The sequence below is a fragment of the Thrips palmi genome, unplaced genomic scaffold (assembly GCF_012932325.1).
Source record: "Thrips palmi isolate BJ-2018 unplaced genomic scaffold, TpBJ-2018v1 HiC_scaffold_5, whole genome shotgun sequence".
Lineage (NCBI taxonomy): Eukaryota > Metazoa > Arthropoda > Insecta > Thysanoptera > Thripidae > Thrips > Thrips palmi.
In genome coordinates this window covers 6282887-6304109 of record NW_023144632.1, presented here as the reverse complement: position 1 = coordinate 6304109, position 21223 = coordinate 6282887, and the positions used below count along the sequence as shown (strand labels likewise).

Below are 21223 nucleotides of genomic sequence, written 5' to 3'. Positions count from 1 at the left end.
AGGCGGGTGTCGTTCTTTGCTTTTAGGTGGCCCGTTAGTTTCTTGGCACGATGTTGAGCGATTTATGCTGGAACCTCCAGTTAAGGTCTTTTATGGCCAAGTTACAGCTGGAAAAAATGTGATCCATTTTTAATTTAATTAGTTGTTTCTTGTTTTGCGAGCACGAGTTAGACATTCCTCGGGACGCGCGCTATGCGCGTGATATATTCTAGTCATGTTTTTTTTTCAGCGTCTCATTTACTTACAGAATTCTGTATTAGAGATGTGATTCGTCTGTGGGTGATCTTAAGCTGAACTCCCTTTAGAATTGGGCTTCCTCGATTATCTTTCTTGCAACAACGCAGGGTATCGGCCAGATGACTCTATTCTTGATCTCTATGAATTTTAGTTGTGATTCTTCAAGTTTCCGCAGGTTGTGGGCCATGCAAGGGGCCGTGTATTTCATTTGGTCATACTCGTGCAGTTCGATAAAATATTAACATGTAAGGGAACTTATAACAGTGTGTTGATTCACTCGATTTTACCCATTTTCTCATTAAGTTTCGAGAAAAGAGGAATATCTGTTGAATTATTTAACTAGACTAGTCAGTAGAGAGGGAGAGTGCCCTTCGACTGCACTTATACTCTCTTACTATGTAGTAGGATTGTTCCATATTCGGAAGTCACGTTCCGGAAACGCGTACCACGTCAAATAGGTTTATGAATATTCCTGTGTGATTGTTATTAGAATTACCTTGGAACCTGAGTCGAGCTGCAATATGTCGCCTTGTTCCTTTTCGACTGTTAGGCTTCATGACAATATTTTAAGGATACATCTCGGATGAATAGAAACAACCCAGCCAAAATTATGGTCATGCTGAGTTAGTTCGTTCTCGCGTTTTGTTTTGACATCGTTAGTTCTGAGTGTATGGCGATCGATACCAAATCATAGATCCGATGTATTAGTGATTTTTATTTCACATCTAAGTGGTCTTTGATGTGAAATTAAAATCAATAATCGGGTGGAAATACGTATTTTGATTGACCAGTCGCAAGGTCAGAAGGGAATATATGCATCTATCTGCCGTATTAGTACGGTGTGTACTTTTTAATGCACTCTTAAAACCTTACAAAGTATTTTGAGCATACATATAACAAACTAAAATACTTTGTTATACGAAGAAATAGTTCGTAAATTACGAAGTATTTTCTTTGTAAGCTTACGTATGCTCAAAATACTTTGTTATACAAACTACTTTTCTTTGTAAGGCCCAAAATAGTTTGTAAGGTTTTCTCAGTGTGGGTTTTAATGGGTTATAGTTTAGTTCACGGATACCTTATATAGTCTGTTGTACATTGGGATGAGTCGGTAACATTCCACTGCTGCTGAGAGTATTAATATTACGCTTTCGTCGATGAGAGTGCCATTAAGACAAATGTTAGTTATTTATGCAAAGCACGTGTATTTGGTGGTGCAGTGTATGGGTTTAATCATACGCCATGGCACCTTCCTTGTACTTTGCAAATTAAAAATTATTAATGGTCTATTTTGAGGCCTCTATTATCAGCTATATCATGGCATATGTTAATGATAGAATATTAATTTTGTAATCTATATTCAACCTTTTCTCTTTTTATGATATTCCTATAACTTCCCATGTGGAAAGTTCAAAATATTCGTGTGGAGCGGGAATTGACTTGTGTTAACGACAGTATTATTCTTCTGAGCGATAAAGCATGATTCTTAAGAGATCATTTTAAAAAGGAATTTAATTTACTATTCTGTTATTTTCAATTATAGAAGACGTGACTCAGCTAATATGTACATATCTATCTTTGTATTATTGCTATCTGAAAAAAAAAATCATTCGTGGCCCAAAGAGTTGACATAAAATTTGTGTGATATCTAAGCATTTAAGAATGTAATTGGTTAAAAATTGGCTTTGCTATCTAGGAGGCGGGCAGTGATATTGTTTATTTACTTTGCTACATTCGGCAAAAAAGTGCTTACGCTTTTACAAATTACGCTTCCTGTGTAAAATCATAAATTGCTTTCAATATCTTAATATTTTCGAAAAAAAATATTCAAAAAGAAGCATTGTTTATTTTTAAGTGGTGTTGTCTTATATGCTTATTCAGCCAATATGCAACAACGACCAACAAGCTGGTCGGTTGTTTATTTTGTCCGTTTCACTCGCCTGACTGATTATTTTAAACAAATTCGCAGCTCCTGTCCGTTAGGATTGGCATTTTTTCTGGAATTACGTCATATCGTATACAGAGTTATTCATTCGACGCAAACTGAATCGAAAGAAGAATTCCTACGGGACAAAACAGGGAACTGCGTCCTAAGCTTGCCGGTCAATTTTACTTTTACCGCGAGAGACTCGCCGTAGATGCATTACAACAGTGTTGCCAAAAAGAGGTGAGACCGAGTGAGACTCAAGAGCCGCGGTGTGCTCACGTACGACTCCTTGTGTCATGCCGACTTAAGGTGAACACATTTTGTCGCGCTATTTACAGTAGAGTGAAGGAAGGAACCAGTGCCGATGATATCGTTCTTCTTTGCGATCCAGTTTTAGGAGAATGAAATACAGTCATGAAAAATTAGGTCGTTCTCAGATTATGAATTTTGTGCAAACTTTGAGCACTTAGAGTCGCGGAGTAGCGTGCAGTGCAGGATTGCGAAATCATGGCTTACGCTCTTGTTCGAAGAAGACAATCACCTAACATTTTCGTGAAAAACTCTATGTTAAGGGAATAACATCGGGGGTAGTATTTCGATTTCAAGTGTTAAGGGCGTACTTGCTTTACGGAGGATCTGTATTTTAAATTCTATAACTGAAATAGAACAAAATTGTTATGAGATACCCTATTTTAGTTTTGTAACTGATTTAATGAAAGATTCTATGTAAATATTCTGTGAAAGTCACAATACGTGTACGTTTGAGTTAGTATGTAGTCCAAGGAATCGAGAAAATTGTGTGATATTTGAACCTTCACTAGCAGCAACTGTGTACAAATAGCTTACTTTGATTATTTGTATTATGAAATGATTGCTTTTCGCGTAGGCTGTACGTCATCTGATGTCTTATCCTAAGTGCGTTTTCCCTAATTTGAACTACTATTTGCACAGACATGCTATAAATCAATTTGTATTTTTTTTTTAATTTGAAACCTCACTCTTATAACTTCATACAACGCTTTATTTTCCTGAATAGATATTGTATGGAGACAAAATTTTTACTTACCAGCTCATTTTGGCTTAATTTATTCTAATAGATGCGCCGAAACTTTTGCCTGGACTCTTAATGATCCTTTACTCTACACCGCTCTGTCATAGTCATGGCATGTGCAAACGTTCTAGAAACCACTCCAAATCGATTAAAACTATGCGAGTCGTGGATGATGCACTGTAGAGAATATATCAGCGATGGCAATAACAAAAGTAATATGAGCACATTTTGCAGTAATCCAATTTGCGCGCTCGTTTGTGTGTGTGTGTGTGTGTGGGGGGGGGGAGAGAGAGAGAGAGAGAGAGAGAGAGAGAGAGAGAGAGAGAGAGAGAGCACGTGAATATGTGCGTATTTGTTCGCCTGTATGTTTTGCTTGCAATGTCAATGTCTTGATTTATTTTGACCTGTCTCCGTTTAATATTGCAAAGTGATAAATTTGCGATCTTTCCTCGACTCTGAAAGCATTTATGTACTTTGTGACCTCTATTCTGTAAAATTAATGGACTTTAAATAAATATATTTAAACTGCTCGTCCTTAGATATTTCAGGTCAGTTAAATACCTTGTCCCAATTTCATACTCATGGGAGTTATTTCCCATCTCTCGGAAGCAATCACCAACAAGGAGGAGGGTAACTTTTTCAAATAAAAACCCAGGCCACTAGAAAATAAGCTGCTCACATTTTATTTACAATTACTACTTCACACCGAAATACTTTAATTCAACCTGATTGGTTGCTTGGTACGGAAGAAAGGAGAGCTTAAGTTGTGCAGAGAGACACATTGGCACGTATACAACAAACTGTTTTCATCACGATCCAAAACTTCTATTCCTCATTACATACACAATTAACTTCTATTCCACATTACACACACAATTAACTTCTATTCTTCATTACATACACAATTAACACAGAGAAAATCACAAAAAAGTATGTCTAGACATTGTACAAGTAACTGCGCTCCAGGTACTGAGATAGGCGTTCCCGTGAAACACGATGTCCTCTGTCGTCCTCTGTGCCGAGAACGGTTGCTCCACAGTCCGAAGTAACCCCAAGGAAACCCGCACGCGCCTCGTCGGGACGTCCAGTCTCTGGCCGGTCAGTCATGCATTTCTTCTGAGATTACACTCCCCAATGACACTCCACGACGCCGAGCTGCGTCTGACACAGTCTGACGGGGCAAGGCCATGCGCCCCATGCGCCCAGTCAATCGAGGCCCCGGACAGCCCCCCACTGGGAGACGGGGTGAGGCCCTCGGGGTGAGGGCCGCCAGGCCAGTGGCCCTGCGGCCACGCTGGCTCACTGAAAAACCAAACTTGGTCTAGACACCAACTGATGCGGTCAAAATGGCACCCATTTGACCACACCAGTGGTGTGGTGTAGACCGCGTTTGGTTTTTCAGTGTGCCACAGCTGGCTGCTGGTTGCTACAGCTGGCTGCTAGCTGGCTGCTAGCTGGCTGCTACAGAGTGGTGTTACAGCGGGCTGCTCGCACAGGGCACTGGCCCGAGGGGCTCACAGCCCTACAGCCACGTCTGCACCCGCGCCTGTCGGTTGGCGCGTAGGTCCTCGTGTCAGGAAGACGGCTGCCGCCAGCGCACCGGCCCGGGGTGCACCTGGCCGGTGCCGGTGAAGTGGTGCGGGTCCGTGGTGGCCAGGGTGAGCTGCGTCAGTGCCGAGCCTGCACAAAAAGGGCGCCGGTGATTAGGGCGGTCGTGTCGCGCTGTCGCTGCGTGTCGCTGCGAGACGCGACTCGGCTGGTGGGGGCGCCGTGCGCCGAGTGGCGCTGAGTCACTCCAGGAAACAACACGCGCGCCCCTCGACGGTGCAGGGCTGTGCGGGAGGATAACACTGCCTGCCGGGGCGCGGCGGCGAGCGCGGCGAGGGTAACAAGGCATGCGTGTTCTGGAGTTCTCGATCTGCCCGCCTACCACCAGGTGGTGTTCTTGTTCTTGATCCCGAGGAAACTTGAGGCGCTCTAATGCTGCCAGGGCTATGGCTGGATCAAGCGCAAGCTCGCCGAGCCGGACGGCACTCACTCCACACACACACACACACACACATGCCATGCGTGGCAGGAAAACAAAAAGACGGCAACGGACGGTACTTACGCGTGCCGGCCTTGCTCACACAGTCACACCCCTTCCTCGGCGAGGGCCTCGGCCAGGGCCAGGGCCGCGTCGTCCTCGTCCCACAGCAGCTCCACCTGCACGGACTTCCTGCCGTCGTCGTCCTCGTCCTCGTCGTCGTCCTCGTCGAGGCTGTTGAGCGTGACGCACGCCTCGCGGTGCCGCAGCGGGGTGCAGCAGTCCTGGCCGATGCCGGCCATGATGGCGGCGGGCTCGGCCGTCGCCATGACGACGCTCTGCACCAGGTCGGGCGCGCCCCGAGATACATGCCAGCCGGCTGAGGGGCAGGGCCGGCAGGGCCGGCAGGGCGCTGCGGGACCGCGGGGGAGAGGCAGGAAATAAACCAAAATGAAGGCCATGCAAAGCGGCCAAACCGAAAACAAAACAAAAGGAGGGTAGCAAACGCGGCGGTGGCTGTCGGCGTGCCACGCCAAGGCCACGCCAAGGCCACGCCCAGCGTGCTCGTCTACGTCTGGTTCTACGGCAACGTACTTCTACATCTACCTCTACGTCCGGGTCTACGTCTACTCCGAGCCAAGGGGGAATGCACTATGACCTGACTATTGCGCCCGATACGTCTGTTCAGCCTCAAAATATATGCATCGGGCTACAAACAGACGAAAACAACCCTTCAACAGATGAAATTCGGAGAATTTCCGCCATTTTGCTACTATTACGCAGGCTGTTTCGCGTGCTTTTAAGGACAGAGTGAGCCGACTATTACGCGAGTGCTTTCCCCCTCGCTCCGGACCTACGCGCCGCCTGGGCCGCCTGGGCCGCCTGGCGACGGCTTACGGGGCTTACCGTTGCGCGCGACGCGGGTGTGGTGGTCGGGCGAGCCGGTCACGGAGTAGCGCGAGGTGACGGCCTCCCTGCGCGTGAGCGTGGCCGCCGGCTTGCGCACGCACGGGCACCAGAAGAAGAAGGCCTGGAAGCCACGCCGGAACCTGCAGGCATGCCAACACCACTGCCGTTACACCGCGGCCTCTGTTTCTGGGTCCAGCGGCCTACAGCGGCCCCCACAACAAGGACAAACAACAACAACAACAACAAAACAGCAACCCCGACAGAAATGCCCGCGTGGCGGGCACCGCGGCGACTCTTCAAAGAATGGCGCTTTGTTGTGGCGGACGTCGCCACAAATATTTATTCTAGCGAAACGCGGCGCACAGTGGGCTGGCGGCTGGCGGCGGCCTACTACCCTCAATCGCCGCTTCCAGACCCACAGCGCCACATGATTGCGTTCGTTTCTTTCTGAGCATAAATTAAAATGGTCGGTCCGGTCGGAAGTCCGAGTGGCAGCGCCTGCTCGGTCCGTCCCCCGTACGGGCCAGCCAGCCAGCCACCAGCCAGCCACCAGCCAGCCAGCCACCAGCCAGCCACCAGCCAGCCACCAGCCAGCCAGCCAGCCACCAGCCAGCCCACCAGCCACCAGCCAGCCAGCCACCAGCCAGCCAGCCACCAGCCAGCCAGCCACCAGCCAGCCACCAGCCAGCCACCAGCCAGCCACCAGCCAGCCACCAGCCAGCCAGCCAGCCACCAGCCAGCCACCAGCCAGCCACCAGCCAGCCAGCCACTAGCCAGCCAGCCACCAGCCAGCCACCAGCCAGCCACCAGCCAGCCACCAGCCAGCCAGCCACCAGCCAGCCAGCCACCAGCCAGCCAGCCACCAGCCAGCCAGCCACCAGCCAGCCAGCCACCAGCCAGCCAGCCACCAGCCAGCCCACCAGCCACCAGCCAGCCAGCCGCAGGGACAGGGTCGCCGCGGTGCGCCTGCAGCCCACTGCAGCCACTGCAGAGAGCAACTTCCCACAGCGAGTTATTCGCAGACGATTGTAAATCTGGCTCAAGTGCTCTGCAGGCCGATTCCGAGACGGCGCTCCGTCCCTCTCGCACTCGCGGGGCGTTGCGAGGTGCGCGAGAGGGACGGAGCGATAAATCACTGTTTCGGAAGCGGTGGGCTGCACGCTGCACCCGCTGCACCGCGCACTTCGAGTCTGCAGGGGGAAAGCAGGTCAGCAATCCCTCCCCGTTCCAGCAAGTGTGCCGGCTCTGCAAGGACGGCCCGAAAGACAAAACAAAACCAAGAGGACTTAATTTGGCGCGAACACAGTGGCGGAGAAGCGCGGAGCCAGAGGTCAGGGCAGCCTTGGGCACTTTGGCGGGCCGCGGTCCGTCTTGGCGGATCGAGTGGGACAGGGTACGTTAGCCGTCGCCGTCACCTCTAACACGCACCCCCTCCCCCCCCTACCCGCAGACGGCGGTTAAAATTTTACGCGGACAGACGCACGGCCGAGCAGGCAGGCTGAGCAGCGCGTCGCTCCGTCTCTCTCGCACGCGTGCGGCACGCCCTACGGGTGCGAGAGAGACGGAGCGATTCGGAATCAGCCCAACGAGGGCGTCGCGGCAAGAAGCGACCTCCGCCGCAGTACTCGCTTCGATTGAACCGAAAGAGGGAGGGGAGGGGAGGGGGCAGATGAAGCCGGCCGCGGCAACTCACCCGCAAGAAGCACGGGCGGCGGCCCGACGCCGACCGACGCCGAAAGCGGGCGAATAGGTTGTGCGGCTGCATTCTTTGCCCTTTGCAGAGTGTTTGTTCACCCCCGTGTATACAGTGCAGGGCAGCATTCCCCCCTTTAAAATTGTTTGGCTTCCCTGCTGACAGCATGGGGCGTGTACACAAAACCGCAGCGTTTTGCAGCAGGCATGGCCCGCTAGTGCCTCGCGCTCGACGGTCTGGACCATGGGAGTGCACCTTTAAGGAGTGGCAGCTCCCGCGGCCCGGAGAGACACTTGGCTGCACTTCCGCGCCCTTGGAGGTTCAATGAGAGGGAAAAGGGGGGGGGGGGGGCTGAGCGCGCCGCCCCCGCCCTCTCTGCCACCTTACGTGTATTGGCGGCACCCGTGGGCGGTACTTTACACTGTTAGAACGGCGTTCGCGGGCGTTCGTTTCGGGTTCGGCTCACAATGTAACCGCCGTCTCAAAGTGGAGCAACGACGCAATGTCGCAACGACGCAGCGACGGTATCGGCGGTAGCGCGGACCCTTCGGTCCTTCGTCGTCAGGGCCATCATTATCTCCGCCGACAAGGAGCTCGACCCTGCGCGGAGTGCGAAAGCACTCAAAGGGAGCTCCGCGCCCCACACGCCCCACGCGCCACGCCCAGACAGAGGCTCTGCGCGGTCTGAGAAGGTCTGAGAAGGTCTGGGAAGGTCTGGGAAGGTCTGGGAAGGTCTGGGAAGGTCTGGGAAGGTCTGGGAAGGTCTGGGAAGGTCTGGGAAGGTCTGGGAAGGTCTGAGAAGGTCTGGGAAGGTCTGGGAAGGTCTGGGAAGGTCTGGGAAGGTCTGGGAAGGTCTGGGAAGGTCTGGGAAGGTCGGGGAAGGTCTGGGAAGGTCTGGGAAGGTCTGGGATGGTCTGGGAAGGTCTGAGAAGGTCTGGGAAGGTCTGAGCGCCCACGGTGCCGCCATCCCGCTCGCCGTGCGCGTTCGATGGGTTGCCTACCCGCCGAATGGCGGGCGGGCCGGGCCGGGCCGAGGGCTGGGCACCCGCGGCATCTCAAGCTCTGCGCGCCGCGTCTCGGAGGCTTGTTGATCCACGTGTTGATCACACTTGCGGAAATTGACGCTCTCATCCTCAGTCCGCGTGCGCAAAAAAAAACACACACACACATTCTATACACACACACCCATACTACACACGCTCTCTCTCCTTCACGCACACACGCATACATGCTCAAGGCAAGGCTTCTTGCCGGGCTTAATGCGTGGAAACGAGTACATATTTCAACCAAAGACTTGAAACCCCCCGAGGGAGAAGAAAAGGAGGGGGGAGATATGTAAGAGGGAATAACACGTATACAAGCCGAGGAAGAAAATTCAAAGGTAAACTCGCTTAGAGGTTCACGGTCTCTTTTTCTCTCTATCCACGCACACGCGTGCTCGCCAGCGCACGAAAACACACACCTTCAAGTCACACTCACTCACCCTCCCTTGATTATAAAAAGTTTATGTTTACATGTTGTTGGTAAAGTGGTGGTGCGGTTGGCGGGCTGCCAGGCTGCCAGATCCACGGAGCGGCACGGTCTCGGAGAATAATAAAACATGATCAAACGCATGCATTCCGAAAGGAGGAAAACAGAAAAATAGTGGCTCCGGGGAGGGGGATATTTTAGCAGTGTATTCTTACTCTGCAGTTTTCCCGGTATCGAGAGTCGGGCATAATGCATCGAGTTTATCGGGCAGGCTGGAGCACAGATCGCGATCGCAGGAGCCGCCCGGCCGGCGTCCTGGCAAACCTCTGCACTGCCTCGCCTCCACTCCACGCTCCACGCGCTGGCGAAGACGTAAATCAAGTTCCCCCGTCCCACAGCGGCAGTGCAGCACCGCCAACCTCGCGCGATATTCCACAGCGGTTCTGTCTATATTTGCTCCACCCTCGGTTGTTGTGCTTTTATCCGGGGGGAGGGGGGACGGTCCGTGTTCTTAGTGTCCTTGCCTGCATATCCCAACAGGGTGACCTTTCGACACAGTCGTGGGGGTTCTGGCGGGTTCTGGCCGGCACGTGTGGCAACACTGAGTGCCATCCGGGCAGTTGTCCGGCCATCGGGCCATCGCTTGCTCGCTGTTGAGTGTCGCGCTGCAGGGGCGACAGCAGGGCGGCAGTGCAGTGGCGCGGCCGACACGCGACACGGCCAGGCTGGTGCGCTGTCGGCGTGTCAGCCCACTGTAACGTGCCTCCCTCTCGTACTCCTTGCACTCCATGAGTGCGAGAGGGACACATCGACGGAATCCGCCACTCGGAATCAGCGTGCTGGCGTCCCTCAACCATTCAATTTTCACGAACTAATTAGTGCCCTCGCCTGTTCCTGTCCCGCCCTCGGCACTGCCTCACCTGGAGTTCATGTAGCAGTAGATGATGGGGTTGTACATGGAGTTGCTCATGGCCAGCCAGTAGATGCCGAGGTAGACCTCCTGCACGTAGGCCGAGCTGGTGATCTCGGGGATCTCGGAGGTGACGATGAAGTAGAGGTGGAAAGGCAGCCAGCACACGCCGAAGATGGTCACCACCACCATCATCATCTTGACCACCTGCAGCGAAAAGGAGGTCAGAACTAACAGAGGCAGACAGACTAATGGGCGGCCGATCAGATTGGCTCGGCACGGCACGCCACGGCACGGCACGGCACGACGCCGGTGCCTCGTTATGAAGAAGCACGGCGACGAGGGGTGGGGGGTGGAGACACGGCCAAGAAAGGCTTGCGAAACGAGCCGGTGGAGGGAAATAATTTTCTTTGCTCCTCGGTGAGGCCAGGCCGAGAGATAAGACGCACGCCCCGGTGGCGGTTCGGGCCATTCGGGCGGGGCGTGTGCTGCCCCGTGCGGCCCCGAGGCGCGTGGGCAGGCGCGCACCCAGAGGGAGCCCCCCGTAGCCCCCCCCCCCCCCCCCCGGGTCACGCGGGCCATGACCCCCCGACGTGGGACCTGGATGTACGCGAACCTAACCTAACCAAACCCGCCTAAAGGAAGGCAAGCCACAGTTTTAGATAAAGGCGAGGCCTTTTACGGATCGAACCTGTGAGGGAGGGGATGTGACTTGCAAATCAAAGAAGTATGTAGTAATACAGAGGTAGTATGCAGTATTATATAGTAATATACGGTGTAATATAGAGGTAATATAGCTCCGCGTACGAGGTAACACGAGCTTGTCGACCCTTCGGAACGTGTCCCCACAGCCAATTGCTCAACGTCGCCGTGACGTAACCGTGACGTCACGGTGCGGCGTGGTTGGGTGATGGCTGCCCGCCGGCTCCCGCCTGCCTGCCTGCCTGCCTGCCTGTCTGTCTGTCTGCCTGTCTGTCTGTCTGTCTGTCTGTTTGTCTGCCGGCCCGTCTGTCTGCCGGACTGCCCGCATGACCGTGCCCCCCCCTCCCCCGCCTGTTTCAGTTACAGCTGGTGCCACGCCATTAGCGCCACAATGACAGATTTAAAAAAAATTACCATGAACGGCTGCAAACCAAATGTCGGCCAGAGCCAAACTTGTTAAAGCGCGGGGGCGGGGCGGCAAAGCCAAGCGGCCGTAACGCGCTTTACGAGAACGGCTGCAAATTCGCGACTCGTAAACCGTTCCGCGGCGTTCCGCGTCCCCCGTTGTCCCAGCCGCCCTCGCCCAAAAAATGACGAGGTCGTCAAACGGTCGGACGAACCGGGACGAACGGGACGGAGCAACCCTTTGGCGGCGCGGCGCTGTTGCTGTTATTGCGACGGGGCCGCGGCGGGGCCAGGCGCATTCCTGGAGCCGATGGAGGCGACACGGCGCCACGGGAGAGCCGTGGCAATCAATTCCACGGCGGCTCCACAAAGGACGCCCCGCCCCGCCCCGCCCCGCCCCGCCCCGCCCCGCCCCGCCCCGCCCGCCCCGCCCCGCCCCGCCCCGCCCCGCCCCGCCCCGCCAGGGAGGATGGCTGGAAAGCCCGCCAGCGTGTGTCACCCCCTCGAGGCGTCCCGTCCCGGCGCACGGTCGCGAAGACAAAGAAGCGACAACATTAGGGCCGCGAGTCCGCGAGCTGCTCCGCGCTGCTCGACGAGGCCCTTCTGGGCCCTTCCCTCCAGGACTGCAGCGCCGCCGCCGGGCTAAGGGCTGACGGCGTTTGCAGCCGAACAAACGACTTTATGCCTGGCGTCTCCGGCGCCTCCCGCTTCCCCCTCTGGGCCGGGGGAGGGATGCACTGCACCCCGGCGGGGCGGGGCTGCGGGTCTGTTTCCCTTGTCAGCCCCGTCCCTGCCCGCGACACAAAATTGGCCCTCGCGCGCATGCGAGATGGAGTCGCACTGCGGCGGGTGGTTCCCGTCATACTCGCAGAGTTCACGTGGCCCGCCGAGACGGCCGAGACAGGCGACACGGAGATTGCAGACACGGCTAAGCCGGCGCCGCCAGTCAGGGCGCTAGTCAGGGCGAGAGGCAGGGCGCCAGTCAGGGCGAGAGGCAGGGCGCCAGTCAGGGCGAGAGGCAGGGCGAGAGGCAGGGCGAGAGGCAGGGCGAGAGGCAGGGCGAGAGGCAGGGCGAGAGGCAGGGCGCCAGTCAGGGCGAGAGGCAGGGCGCCAGTCAGGGCGAGAGGCAGGGCGAGAGGCAGGGCGAGAGGCAGGGCGAGAGGCAGGGCGAGAGGCAGGGCGAGAGGCAGGGCGCCAGTCAGGGCGCCAGTCAGGGCGAGAGGCAGGGCGAGAGGCAGGGCGAGAGGCAGGGCGAGAGGCAGGGCGAGAGGCAGGGCGAGAGGCAGGGCGCCAGTCAGGGCGAGAGGCAGGGCGAGAGGCAGGGCGAGAGGCAGGGCGAGAGGCAGGGCGAGAGGCAGGGCGCCAGTCAGGGCGAGAGGCAGGGCGCCAGTCAGGGCGAGAGGCAGGGCGAGAGGCAGGGAGCTACCGTGCCCGTCCAGGGTCTGCGGCTCAATGGCGAACGGCGGCGAGACGCGTTTCATTCCGCGTCCTGCACCCTCCCTCCGCGGCCGGGCCGATTGAATGCGAGGAGCCAATCAGCAGCCAGGCTGGAGGCGAGCGCCTGCGAACGCGAGGGTAGGCCAGCCCGCCCGACACGCGCGTGCGTCCAGCCCGAGGGTTGCCTACCTGCCGGGCGCCCTTCATGCCGGCCTTGCCCTTGGCGTGAGCGACGCGGCGGGGACGCCTACTCTCCAGCCTGTTGGGAATGGCCGGAATCTGACAGGAGCGTCGGCCACCTGTGGAGGCCCGGCCGCCCGCCGCCCGGTTCGTCGAACGTGTCGCCGCACTTGAGCGCAGCTGGGTGCCGTACCGCGTGCCGCCCCTCCCCCCCCCCCTCCCCCTCCCGATCGCCGTAGACTTCAGTCGGATTTTCCCGGCCTAGTCCTTCCGCTTCCGAGCGGCGGCAGGCCTCGCGTGCCGCACGCCTTCTCCGCGGAGCCCTGGTCCAATGATCGTCACCGGGTGGATGTCGCTGGATCGTGCTCGCGAACGTCGGTGAGGGTCGGTCCCGAACCGATCCGGAGCGCCGGTTTCGGTCAAAACCGTTGACCAGCTTCGAATCCCGGCGGCGCTATTATTTTTTCCCACGATTTTAGAGCTGCAACCGCTTCTAACATTTCACGGCATATATACATACCGTGGAGATTCTTTGGGAAGAACCTGAAAGGTACCAGAGACCGACAAAAACTGCAGGCTTCTGCCGGGATTCGAAGCTGGGCCAGTCGCCGCCCGGGCCCGCCACGCCCGCCAGGGCTTGGTCTGGGACCGACCCGAACCGACGTTCGCGAGCACGATCCAACGAGATCTACCCGTTGACGATTTATGTGTCCGCATGCGGCAGGTGGCCGAGAGCGGTAAGGCGTCGGGTTCGGACTGAAGGGCTCGAGGTTCGACTCCCGCTCGGTAGCAAATGTTTTTCCCAAGCTTGCATTGCCCGAAGGCGGTTCGTTCAAGTATACAAAATCGGCCGGCGTCCAGCGTGCCTCTCATAGCCCAGTGGTTCCGCTGCTGGGCAGGGTGACGCAGACTCCTGACTACCAGTAGCATGGCCCCTGAGTGGGAAGGGGGCCGGGGATCGAAACCCGACTACTGAGAAAGGTGGCAGCCTGGCCTACTATGAGAGGACTCCTCCACATCACAGATGACGTGACCAATGACGGGGCCACTGCGGTTTAACTCTGAGGTTGCTCCTGTGATGAGATGGGGGAACCACTGGCTCACCAAGCCAGCGGGGAAGAGGGCCGGTTCGCCGGGGTGCCCTCTTTCGCTGAAATTTTCTTCATCGCGTTGAATTTATTATTTCTGGTGCTCTATTTTTTCGTTGAAATGAGTTAGAAATTCTTTTAAAGGAGAACAAAATTTACTAAAACAAATAAACAAGGGACCTTTGTTTTGGGTGTCCTGCTGCCAGGTCTTGACTGACAGAGAGTGGGTGTTAGGATCAATGGAGCGCCGCCGAGTCGCTCTCTAGCTGTAGCCTGGCCCTGTGGCGATGTACATGGGTCGAAGAAACACAGCTTGGATAGAACAAGACGGACAAATGTTGGACAAAACTTTCGGTCGATTCACGGGCAGGAGAAATTTGGCCAGGATGGACGACAAATGGCCGGAAAAACGGTGTCCATCCTCCCTGGTTTGCGACACAGAGGGGGAGAGAGAGAGAGAGAGAGAGAGAGAGGGGGGGGGGTAGGCATCCGGCCGCCTTCTTTGCAAGTCTCTCCCTTTTCTCGCCACCAAGCCGGCCGAGCTGGCCGAGCCGGCCAAGCCACGCGAGACGCTTTCACGGTTCCATCGCGTCGCTGCCATAACAACCTCGCGGCCGGTCCGGGTTCCACTTCGAAGTCGGCAACAACTTTTAGGATTTCACAAACTTGTATAAAGCATAAAGCGGCGCCAGACGGCGCCACGGGAGGCAGCCAGACGCATCGGTCGCCCAGACTGCTGGTCACTCACAATGGTCAAATTAATGCCCGCTTTAAAAAAAAACAAGTTTTGGTGAAAAAAATCCACCAACTGTTATAATGTGATTCGACGCGAGTTCATCCCAAAACCTATTTCCGTGGTGAAACAGAATTTTGTATCGTCGGGGGTAGTGACACGGACTCGTCGCCACACTGCTTTGCGTCGCAGACATTCCATCCAAACACGGCGAAAGCAGTACCTGGGATTCCCAGGTGGCTGCTGGAGGCCAGATTGGGCCTGCGAATCTCTGGCACTGCTCTTGTCGCGAAGGGCATACGGCGCGACGTCCCGAAAAAGCGCGACTCGCATTTGCGAAACCGAAGACGTGCCCGAGAATGGAGTGGAGTGGCCGCGGCGGAGGCGGAGGCGGGCTGCGAGTAAACAACACTTTAGAATCGGATCTCGAGTTTTCTCCCTCAGACGGAGGGTTTCGGTTCGGTGGCGGCGCGGAGCTGCGCGGAGCTGCGCGGGGCGAGCAGTGGCAGCAGCACCGCGCGAAAGCCGAAAGGTCAAAGCGGGTTGACATTGTCAACTTGACAAGTGATTACTGCTGCCGCCACGCCGATGTCATTCTCGCCTTCTATCGCCGTACTGTGCGCTTGTTTTCTTTTCCGCTGCTCCCGACTGAGGCGGCTGAGGCGCGTGTAATGGTCCCTGAACACGAGCCGGGTCGCGGTGCGCGGTGCAGACCCACAGTGTGGCGCCCTGAGTTGGCGAGCTGGGTTCCGGATCGCTGTGGCATGCTGCCCCGGGCTACGCGGGCCTGGACGCTCCCGTCCGCTATCCGCCCCCAAGTGCCAGCCGACGTCTATTTCGGAAGAGATTCGCAGCGACTAACCCACCCGACCCCGGACCCCGCGCCCACTTACCCACAGGGCGAGAGCTGGAGGGAGTATATATGGGAAGTTGCCAAAATTGTGGGTCCTTTTGTGTCTCTGGGCCACAGTTTCCTTATTTTTCGACGTATCGACCTGCGGTTTGATTCCTATGATTGGGCTTCATCTCCCCTGCTATCCCACCCACTAACCGAGCATGCAGATCAAGCATTTCCCTGTCAAAACAGGCCAAAACTGGGCAAAATGTAACTTCCGTGCTGTCCATTGTCCAAAAAGTCCGTGTTCCAAGGCGAAAATCTCCTGAACTATTTGTCGGAGAGCAAATCCGCGAACAGCCTTTTGTTCCGTTGGCAACCCTTTATGACACCCTTAGATAGCAATTTCTTCCAGTGACTCTCACCTCCTGCTTTATTGGATGAAAAAATGCTCTGCAAACTCAAGTGTGTGCCAGGCACACACTTCCTGGTGCATGCCTGCAGGCACACACTTCCTGGTGCATGCCTGGCAGGCACACACTTCTTTTCTGCATGCCTGGCAGGCACACACTTCCTGGTGCATGCCTCAGGCACACACTTGCTTGTATGCATGCATAAGCGACGGCAAGTGTGTGCCTGAGGCATGCACCAGGAAGTGTGTGCCTGCCAGGCATGCACCAGGAAGTGTGTGCCTGCCAGGCATGCACCAGGAAGTGTGTGCCTGCCAGGCATGCACCAGGAAGTGTGTGCCTGCAGGCATGCACCAGGAAGTGTGTGCCTGGCACACACTTGAGTTTGCAGAGTGTCCACCGTGTACTGGATTTCAAACATCGTCAGCTTTAGTTTCGCGCCTCAGCGCCGAACCTGTAGCGGGAAAAGTTCGGCTCAGCGTCCAGAATCAGCAGCACGGTTTCCTCTTTCCAGCGCGGTAGGCGGATTTTCGCTGGAGGGCTCCATTCCGGCTAGCTAGACCATCGAAGGTAAAAATCCGGCATGTGTCAGGTTTGTGTGTAACATTCCGTGTCATCAATAGCGAGCTTGCTACTCGACCTATCGACTTCGGTCCACCTGGCCATTTTGCGCTTTCACGTCTTTTAAACTTTAGGCGAGACACCCGTTCGATTTGGTGAACGGGTTGGTCCGTTTTCACGGTTTGTTTGATGATGTAACTTCCGTGCCATGCACATTTTCGGTAACTTCCGTGCCATTCCCCCATGTAAAGTATAGGGGAAAAATCGAAGTGCGAAAAAATTCTGGCCTCCTTCGGAAATGCGTTTAGAATGACCCCTAAAATACAGGAAAAATACTAAAAAAAAATTAGAACGAGATATTTTTTTCATTTTTTTAGGAGCCAAAAGGACCCACAATTTTGGCAACTTCCCATATAGCGTGTGCGGTCGCGGACCCATCATGTCGACATACTTTGGAGGGCGCCATGTCCCTGCAGGCCACAGCGAGGCCCGGGCCACAGGGCCAGGCCCGGCCCGGCCAGGACGGGGAATGGGCCAAATTATTAGGCGCTCCATGGGCCGCAGCGTCTTGTTGTCTTGTTTATGGCCGAGGCCGGGCGTCAGCATCGAGGCGGCGGGCCACATTTCATGACGTCGAGCCTCAGTGCGTCAGCCTCGGCGTCAGCCTCGCCGAGGCCTGGCTTCGTTACGATGGTTACAGGCAGTCATTAGGCGGCCGGCCCATCGGTTCTCGTTTTACTGGCGATGCCTCGTGGTGGACGCAGCTCGCATCCAGGTCAGATCCCCCCCCCCCCAAAAAAAAAAAAAAAAAAATCTTGTAACGTTTCAAAATATTTTGTGAAAACAACTCTCTCACACTAGCCAGGAAGCGGCGGGGGCAGGAAAGCGGCGCCTCCCACATAAAAGCGAAATGTTCCGAAACCTGGTCGAAATCGGTCCGAATCAGTCCGAACACCCTCGGACTGTTCCATAGAGCGCCCGAGACCAGGTCGGACTGTCCGCCACGAGCCCGCGTCGGGACCGGGACTGCCCGATGGATGCCCGATCAGAGATGATGCTTCCATCGGACTGCCCCGTACGGAGCCCGTAGATCCTAGTCCCGAAAGCGACTTGTCCGGCAGACCGATCGGCAGCGAGCCGAGTGTGGTGGACTGTCCCTGCCGGTGCAGGCGCGGAAAAGCCCGCTGGCCCGGGCCGGTCTGGGCGGGGCATTATACTCTCATGACCATTGACTCCCAGGAGTACACCATCCCTAGGGACAGTGTACTCTCCCCTTAGGGAGAGTACACCATCCCTAGGGATAGTGTACTCCCCTACCTCGAGAGGGGGGGGGTACATTGACCCTAGGGATAGTGTACTCCCGGGGTACACTATCCCTAGGGTCAATGTACTCCCCCCCCCTCGAGGTAGGAGAGTACACAATCCCCGGGAGTACACTATCCCTAGGGTCAATGTACTCCCCCCCTCTCGAGGTAGGGGAGTACACTATCCCTAGGGATGGTGTACTCTCCCTAAGGGGGGCGTACACTGTCCCTAGGGATGGTGTACTCCCCCGGGGGGAGTACACCAAACCCCAAAGGGCCCCCTGTGTTAGGCTCCCCCCTTTTGCTGGGACACCCCCTTTTTGGCCTGGGTTTGTTTCTCACCGCCCGCTGGGGAGTACAGCCTCGCGTTTCCGGAAGGGGTTTGGCTCCCGCCCCGGTTAAGGGTTGGACGCCCCCTGTTTTAGTACAGCCTCCCGTTTTCAGGTCAAACCGCGAGGCTGTTTTTCACGTCAAACAGCGAGGCTGTGCCAGCGTCAAACAGCGAGGCTGTGCCAGCGTCAAACAGCGAGGCTGTGCCAGCGTCAAACAGCGAGGCTGTGCCAGCCTCAACAGCGAGGCTGTGCCAGCGTCAAACAGCGAGGCTGTGCCAGCGTCAAACAGCGAGGCTGTGCCAGCGTCAAACAGCGAGGCTGTGCCAGCGTCAAACAGCGAGGCTGTGCCAGCCTCAAACAGCGAGGCTGTGCCACGTCAAACAGCGAGGCTGTGCCAGCCTCAAACAGCGAGGCTGTGCCAGCGTCAAACAGCGAGGCTGTGCCAGCGTCAAACAGCGAGGCTGTGCAGCGTCAAACAGCGAGGCTGTGCCAGCGTCAAACAGCGGGGCTGTGCCAGCGTCAAAAAGCGAGGCTGTGCCAGCGTCAAACAGCCACGCTGTGCCAGCGTCAAACAGCGAGGCTGTGCCAGCGTCAAACAGCGAGGCTGTGCCAGCGTCAAACAGCGAGGCTGTGCCAGCGTCAAACAGCGAGGCTGGCCCCCGCGGGCAAAAGCCGGGGTGTGCCAGCCTCACACAGCGAGGCTGTGCCAGCGTCAAACAGCGAGGCTGTGCCAGCGTCAAACAGCGAGGCTGTGCCAGCGTCAAACAGCGAGGCTGTGCCAGCGTCAAACAGCGAGGCTGTGCCCAAACGTCAAACAGCGAGGCTGTGCCAGCCCCATACAGCGAGGCTGTGCCAGCCTCAAAAGCGAAGGGTGTGCCAAAAATCACAAAAAGCGAGGCTGTGCCAGCCTCACACAGCGAGGCTGTGCCAGCCTCACACAGCGAGGCTGTGCCAGCATCAAACAGCGAGGCTGTGCCAGCGTCAAAAGCGAGGCTGTGCCAGCGTCAAACAGCGAGGCTGTGCCAGCGTCAAACAGCGAGGCTGTGCCAGCGTCAAACAGCGAGGCTGTGCCAGCGTCAAACAGCGAGGCTGTGCCAGCGTCAAACAGCGAGGCTGTGCCAGCCTCAAACAGCGAGGCTGTGCCAGCGTCAAACAGCGAGGCTGTGCCAGCGTCAAACAGCGAGGCTGTGCCAGCGTCAAACAGCGAGGCTGTGCCAGCGTCAAACAGCGAGGCTGTGCCAGCGTCAAACAGCGAGGCTGTGCCAGCCTCAAACAGCGAGGCTGTGCCAGCGTCAAACAGCGAGGCTGTGCCAGCGTCAAACAGCGAGGCTGTGCCAGCGTCAAACAGCGAGGCTGTGCCAGCGTCAAACAGCGAGGCTGTGCCAGCGTCAAACAGCGAGGCTGTGCAAGCGTCAAACAGCGAGGCTGTGCCAGCCCCATACAGCGAGGCTGTGCCAGCCTCACAAAAACGAAGCTGTGCCAAACTCACACAGCGAGGCTGTGCCAGCCTCACACAGCGAGGCTGTGCCAGCCTCAAACAGCGAGGCTGTGCCAGCATCAAACAGCGAGGCTGTGCCAGCGTCAAACAGCGAGGCTGTGCCAGCGTCAAACAGCGAGGCTGTGCAGCGTCAAACAGCGAGGCTGTGCCAGCGTCAAACCGAGGCTGTGCCAGCGTCAAACAGCGAGGCTGTGCCAGCGTCAAACAGCGAGGCTGTGCCAGCCTCACACAGCGAGGCTTTTGCCAGCGTCAAACAGCGAGGCTGTGCCAGCGTCAAACAGCGAGGCTGTGCCAGCGTCAAACAGCGAGGCTGTGCCAGCGTCAAACAGCGAGGCTGTGCCAGCGTCAAACAGCGAGGCTGTGCCAGCCTCACACAGCGAGGCTGTGCCAGCGTCAAACAGCGAGGCTGTGCCAGCGTCAAACAGCGAGGCTGTGCCAGCGTCAAACAGCGAGGCTGTGCCAGCGTCAAACAGAGGGTGTGCCAGCGTCAAACAGCGAGGCTGTGCCAGCCTCAAACAGCGAGGCTGTGCCAGCCTCAAACAGCGAGGCTGTGCCAGGTCAAACAGCGAGGCTGTGCCAGCGTCAAACAGCGAGGCTGTGCCAGCGTCAAACAGCGAGGCTGTGCCAGCGTCAAACAGCGAGGCTGTGCCAGCCTCAAACAGCGGGCTGTGGCCCCCCGCGTCAAACAGCGAGGCTGTGCCAGCGTCAAACAGCGAGGCTGTGCCAGCGTCAAACAGCGAGGCTGTGCCAGCCTCAAACAGCGAGGCTGTGCCAGCGTCAAACAGCGAGGCTGTGCCAGCGTCAAACAGCGAGGCTGTGCCAGCGTCAAACAGCGAGGCTGTGCCAGCCTCAAACAGCGAGGCTGTGCCAGCCCAAACAGCGAGGCTGTGCCAGCCTCAAAAAGCGAGGCTGTGCCAGCCTCAAACAGCGAGGCTGTGCCAGCGTCAAACAGCGAGGCTGTGCCAGCTCAACAGCGAGGCTGTGCCAGCGTCAAACAGCGAGGCTGTGCCAGCTCAAACAGCGAGGCTGTGCCAGCTCAAACAGCGAGGCTGTGCCAGCGTCAAACAGCGGGCTGTGCCAGCCTCAACAGCGGGCTGTGCCAGCGTCAAACAGCGAGGCTGTGCCAGCGTCAAACAGCAGGGTGTGCCAGCCTCAAACAGCGAGGCTGTGCCAGCGTCAAAAAGCGAGGCTGTGCCAGCGTCAAACAGCGAGGCTGTGCCAGCTCAACAGCGAGGCTGTGCCAGCGTCAAACAGCGAGGCTGTGCCAGCTCAAACAGCGAGGCTGTGCCAGCGTCAAACAGCGAGGCTGTGCCAGCTCAAACAGCGAGGCTGTGCCACGTCAAACAGCGAGGCTGTGCCAGCTCAAACAGCGAGGCTGTGCCCGCTCAAACAGCGAGGCTGTGCCAGCGTCAAACAGCGAGGCTGTGCCAGCGTCAAAAAGCGAGGCTGTCCAGCGTCAAACAGCGAGGCTGTGCCACTCAAACAGCGAGGCTGTGCCAGCGTCAAACAGCATTC

General features: G+C 56.6%; 1 protein-coding gene across 2 annotated transcripts in view; it reads right to left on the bottom strand.

Annotated features, from left to right (window-relative positions):
- Positions 1 to 3872: 3872 nt before the first annotated feature.
- LOC117650467 (tachykinin-like peptides receptor 99D) overlaps positions 3873 to 21223 on the bottom strand; it is a 39552-nt gene continuing 22201 nt past the window's right edge. Inside the window, exons 5-8 of one of the 2 annotated variants that reach the window (XM_034393922.1) lie at positions 10234 to 10430; positions 6148 to 6290; positions 5326 to 5653; positions 3873 to 4895 (exon numbers count right to left, since the gene is read on the bottom strand). In XM_034393922.1, the coding sequence (XP_034249813.1) occupies positions 5349 to 5653; positions 6148 to 6290; positions 10234 to 10430 (645 nt within the window). In that variant the 3' untranslated portion in view covers positions 3873 to 4895; positions 5326 to 5348. The remainder of the gene's footprint in view (positions 4896 to 5325; positions 5654 to 6147; positions 6291 to 10233; positions 10431 to 21223) is intronic. The other variant, XM_034393924.1, reaches the window with a different exon arrangement.